This window comes from Dermacentor silvarum, chromosome 3, assembly GCF_013339745.2.
Source record: "Dermacentor silvarum isolate Dsil-2018 chromosome 3, BIME_Dsil_1.4, whole genome shotgun sequence".
In the NCBI taxonomy this organism is placed as follows: Eukaryota; Metazoa; Arthropoda; class Arachnida; order Ixodida; family Ixodidae; genus Dermacentor; species Dermacentor silvarum.
Window position 1 is genome coordinate 171,093,703 of NC_051156.1, and position 6,000 is coordinate 171,099,702.

General features: G+C 46.5%; 1 protein-coding gene across 1 annotated transcript in view; it reads right to left on the bottom strand.

Annotated features, from left to right (window-relative positions):
* The window catches only part of LOC119446090 (uncharacterized), a 437,832-nt gene that overhangs the window by 22,226 nt on the left and 409,606 nt on the right, over positions 1-6,000 (bottom strand). The window contains exons 4-5 of the mRNA XM_049663893.1: positions 935-994; positions 479-538 (exon numbers count right to left, since the gene is read on the bottom strand). Of these exons, the coding sequence (XP_049519850.1) occupies positions 479-538; positions 935-994 (120 nt within the window). The remainder of the gene's footprint in view (positions 1-478; positions 539-934; positions 995-6,000) is intronic.

Here is a 6,000-nt window from a genome sequence, read left to right on the forward strand (position 1 = left end):
ATGGCCCACTCTTCACCGTTACCATTTTCGACAGTTGCAACCGTTGCGTTTCGCTCTTGACTTCCATTTCCGAAGTGGCTGCCTGCAAACATAATCAAAATCAGTACACACTGTGGCATTATTCAAGCCGCAGATATTTTTTCGTGCACTTGGGGCGTCATCTAGCCGGCTGCTAATGTTGCAAGTAACCGGTAAACGAGTTCACTTCGGAAATAATGCACTCTTTTCCCCTGAAAATATAGTAACACCGGGACGTGATAAGTTCGACACTCTAGTGGACGCGTTCAAAATATTTTTGGTGATGGAGGTAAAGTATTGAAAGCTTTTCCGGGCTCCCTAAAACGGCTCATACCTTACTTATAGTATCATCATTTTTGTTCGACGCGTCACTTTTTACGAAGAAAAAAATCCCGCTAAACACTATCAAATTATAAGTATCGATAAATCGGGGTCACTATGGCCCACTCTTCACCGTTACCATTTTCGACAGTTGCAACCGTTGCGTTTCGCTCTTGACTTCCATTTCCGAAGTGGCTGCCTGCAAACATAATCAAAATCAGTACACACTGTGGCATTATTCAAGCCGCAGATATTTTTTCGTGCACTTGGGGCGTCATCTAGCCGGCTGCTAATGTTGCAAGTAACCGGTAAACGAGTTCACTTCGGAAATAATGCACTCTTTTCCCCTGAAAATATAGTAACACCGGGACGTGATAAGTTCGACACTCTAGTGGACGCGTTCAAAATATTTTTGGTGATGGAGGTAAAGTATTGAAAGCTTTTCCGGGCTCCCTAAAACGGCTCATACCTTACTTATAGTATCATCATTTTTGTTCGACGCGTCACTTTTTACGAAGAAAAAAATCCCGCTAAACACTATCAAATTATAAGTATCGATAAATCGGGGTCACTATGGCCCACTCTTCACCGTTACCATTTTCGACAGTTGCAACCGTTGCGTTTCGCTCTTGACTTCCATTTCCGAAGTGGCTGCCTGCAAACATAATCAAAATCAGTACACACTGTGGCATTATTCAAGCCGCAGATATTTTTTCGTGCACTTGGGGCGTCATCTAGCCGGCTGCTAATGTTGCAAGTAACCGGTAAACGAGTTCACTTCGGAAATAATGCACTCTTTTCCCCTGAAAATATAGTAACACCGGGACGTGATAAGTTCGACACTCTAGTGGACGCGTTCAAAATATTTTTGGTGATGGAGGTAAAGTATTGAAAGCTTTTCCGGGCTCCCTAAAACGGCTCATACCTTACTTATAGTATCATCATTTTTGTTCGACGCGTCACTTTTTACGAAGAAAAAAATCCCGCTAAACACTATCAAATTATAAGTATCGATAAATCGGGGTCACTATGGCCCACTCTTCACCGTTACCATTTTCGACAGTTGCAACCGTTGCGTTTGGCTCTTGACTTCCATTTCCGAAGTGGCTGCCTGCAAACATAATCAAAATCAGTACACACTGTGGCATTATTCAAACCGCAGATACTTTTTCCTGCACTTAAGGCATCATCTGGTCGCCTGCTAATGTTGCAAGTAACCGGTCAACAAGTTCACTTCGGAAATAACGCGATCTTTTCTATGAGCTGATTGTTGTGTGGTAAAGCTAATAAGCAGAGACTCAATATGTTATCGTATTGGAGCAAGTAGTAAGCTAGATTTTTGTTCTGCCAGCACAGTAGCCAAATGTTTGAACACCACGCACTTCAATGTGTTATTCTGTCGGCTGACAAGCAGCCCTCATGTGCTAATGCAATGAGCCCTATAACACCGACGCCGTTAAACAAGAGTGTTTCATCGAACAAGAAGCGAGATGAAAAGCAAATATTTATATCCGTAAGGACGCCGCTTTTTCTACAGCTGATTGTTTCCCATACTGATTCAAGGACAAATTATTTATCCTTAAATAGGTCGCGGAAGAATGTGCCATTATGATTTTGAACACACGAATTGCAGGTATACAGCCAGGCGAGGGCAAAACAAAGGCAATATCCGAGTTCCCAACCCCCAAGGAATCTTCATTTTAAAACAGCGCCAGAAAAGCACGCACAAAGGAGTACACGGGACGAGCGCTGACTGCCAACAACATTTTTATTGAAGCCTGCGCAAATATATACTATTCGCAACGGCCAGAAAGAGAGAGAGAGAGAGAAAATGTGGTTGATCCCTCTTATATAGGAATCGGTATAGAACACGAAAGTGAAACGTGTCTTCACAGAAGTAGTGTAATGTTTATTGCACATTGATATATAATGTCTATTGGTGTTTTGTGGCTAAAGCGCCCTTAGGCGTTGATTAGAGTTACTGTATATGCTACCAAAGATAGCAGAGTTGCGCGTCTGATTTATGAACGCCGATCGTGCCTCCATTAGCCGAACGCCATCACGTGGGTTCCAAGCAACCGTGCACTGAGGAGAAGCTGATGCTCCGGCTAGTTTCTTGTATTTCCCGACGCCGCCGCTGCAGCGAACTGGATTGACGCAAGTTAACGCTAGCCAAGTTCAAAGCGAATCTGGTCGATCTTGGCGTTCGCTGTTACGTGCGTGTCAGCTGCGGAACAACATAACGTGCGCAGCAGATCTCACAGGTGTTCAATCGTAGTTCCATCGAAATTCCACCGTAATCAGACAAAAACAGCTAATATTGCAGTAACCAAGTGATTTCTACTTCGCTGCTGGTGTAAATTTTCGGCAGTGGCGTAATCGTGTTGCTGCCGAAAACTTACGCCAGCAGCGAAGTAAAATACACTTGGTTACTGCCGTACGTATTAGCTGTTTTTGCCTGTTTGCGCTCTGCGCCACCAGATGGCAGCACCATACAGGCCGCTCACGTTTACGGTTCCGCCAACAGGCCCCAACGCTCGGTCCGCCTGCGTTTACCCGATAACCTGACAAGCTAAACCTCTCTAATTGACCGGGTGCTCTGCTCCCAACTTCACCAATCGCTCGGAAAGCGGAAAGTTCCGAGAAGGTGCACAGGTAAACGCACAAGTCCAAAAAACAACTAATATTATTCGCGCTCCATCTCACGCCGCGCGTTAAAAATCAGCAGTGCCTTTTTTCTTCTTGACTATTTTATCTGGTGAGCTGTTTCCATGCGCTTTGTTTGCGATTAGACGGAAAAGCGGTCCACGCGCGATGGAAAAGCGCCCATGGTCGACCGACGACACGGTAGGCATGTCGCCTGCAAAAACGGAGTTCGGCTTCACCACATAGGTTTGGTTGCTTGCCAGGCAAGATGGCGGACCTACGCGCAACTCTGCTCCCGTAGGGAGCATATACAGTAACTCTAGCGTTGATGCACCCACGCTGACGCCTGGTGGCACGTCTCCTCCATCACGACTACCAACGTCGATGACCATGAGCAACCGTCGTGCATATGGAAGCTGCACTACGCTGCACACGCTAGCACAACGCGAAAGACGAAGCACGTAACTGACACACTAATACAACGCGCAAGACAAAGCACGTAACTGAATCGTCACCGAGTCAAATCAGCGCGTACAGCGCGTCGTAATTGCAGCCTCCGCGATCAACTTCAGAAACATTTTCAGAGCTAATTGCGGAGGCCACGCTCCGCTGTGCTGAGTACGGTGAACGCCACCTAGGTGGCGTTGGTAGTGCTTCTTGACACTAATATATTGGGTCCACCCGTTACAAAGGGTTCATTAGCCACAAATCATCATCATCATCATGCCAGCGTCCCTTCGAATGCTGGCATCGAGGCGTCGTAGTGCTGAGACCACCGAAGCGTTCACTGTCGGTGCGCGTTAGTGTCATAATGCAGTACTTCTCTTTTCTGCTCGTAGGCGGCGGCACCGCCCCGAGCAAGAGCGCGGGTACACGGAGGAGTGTTAGATATATAAGGCGCGTCTGTGTAGCTCTCTGCAAATGCGTTTGTGGCGCAATGGGTTAAACGCTCGGCGATCTATCGTCGCGGACCGAGAGGTCGTGGGTTCAATTTCCAAATTTTGCATGTTTGTGGAACTTTTTCTTCTGGTTTCTTTCTTTGTATTATGTTCTATGACGTATTTCCGTGACGGAAATACGTCAGTGAAGTCTTGGTGGACCCCGGCATAAAACACTTTCGTGTTAAAAAAAAGGACGGCGAGTCATCGTCTCTCAACTCTTGCTGCGCATGCGTCAAAAACATAAAACTATATACAAATGTAACAATACACATAGTGGACAAAGGCCAAACTGATTAACTTCTAAGGAAGTTAAGTTCCTTATCGCAAAGAGCTATAGAAGAGGCACTTACACAAGTGTCTCCTAGCTGACACATTGAAAAGGCCTCAAAGATTTTTTTCTTTCTCTTTCTGCCCGTTGCGAATAGTATATATTTGCGCAGGCTTCAATAAAGATGTTGGCAGTCAGTGCTCGTCCCGTGTTCTCCCTTGTCCGCGTTTTTTGGCGCTGTTTTAAAATGAATGCTCCGTACCAACTAGCTCGCACCCAACCCCTTCTGAGCCAATGAATGGGCATCAGGTAAGACGCTTCCTTGGATTAAGTGGATTCTTCAGGAAATTCATTCACAAGTACGCCTTGGTTGCTGAACCGCTCAGAAGGCTTATCAAGAAGGAAGCAGCATTTGAATGCAAGTGAGACCAAGAGAGCAGTATCCAAGATCTGAAGAGGAAAGTTAGGTCAAAGCCAGTGTTGCAGCTGTTTGATCCTCAGGCAGATACTGAACTGCACACTGACGCCAGCTCCAAAGGGCTAGCAGGGATGTTGTTGCAGAAGAAGGGTAACAACTGGCACCTTGTGGACTGCGTAAGCAAGAAAACTGAAACAGAAAGCAGATACCATTCCACGAGATTGTAACTGATGGCCATTCTGTGGCGTGTGGACCGACTGCGGTTCCTACTCTTGGGCATACATTCCACGGTGGTTACAGACTGCCAAGCTCTCATCTATCTGAATGCACAGCGTACACAGAAACCACAAATTTCTCGCTGGTATGACCTCATCCATGATTTTGAATTCACAGTAAGGCATCGACCGGGAACACAGATGGAGACTCGTTAAGTCGAGAACCAGTGGAGTGTTCGAATGATACCATGGATGATCTTTTGGAGAGACGCTTCGAGGTGTGCCTGGCCTGTAGTCTGGAAGACCAGATAGCCGCCACTCAAAGAGGACATGAAGAACTACAACAACTTATACGGATACTTGAACAGCCGGAACGTGATCGCTCTAGAGAAGACAAGAACAGAACAAAGGACTATACGCTCAAGGACGGTCTGCTTATGCGGATCATCGACTCTGACAAGGAGACGGTAAGGAAGTTTGTGCTATCAAAGTGCATGATGAAGGCAGTCTTGGTGCGATGTCATGATCTACTTGGTCATTTTTCGGTGGACCGAACTGTGACAAAGAGCCGGGAAACTTTCTGGTTTTCCCGGATGCGCAACTACGTTCAAAAGCACATCTCACAGTGCTTTCAATGCATTTTCAACAAGGTCCCTGGTGGGAAGAAGGAAGGGCTCCTCAACCCAATTATGCCTGGTAAGCGCCCCTTCGAGACGGTGCACCTGGACCACATGGGTCCATTCGTCCCAAGCAAGAAACGAAACCAACACCTTCTAGTAATCTTTGACAATTTGGTGAAGTTCGTTCGTCTCTTTCCTACTCGTGATACTTCGACAAAGCACGTACTGCGCGCGATGGAAGAATTCATCCTCGAGAGAGTACTTACTCAGACCATCATTACGGATCGAGGCGGTTGCTTCACTTCAAGAGCCTTCGAGGAGTTCTGTACGACGCGGGCAGTTCGACATGTTCTGAACTTGTCACGCCACCCTCAAGCTAACGGACAAGTGGGACAAGTGAATCGTGCTATGCGTCCCGTCATCACCACGGCAATGAAAAACCAATAGCACCGGAATTGGGATGCTAACTTCAAGTAGGTTGAATGCACCCTAAACAACGCTGTGAGAAAGAGCTCATGGAATATCTCTTATGAAATGCTTAAAATGTTACAAA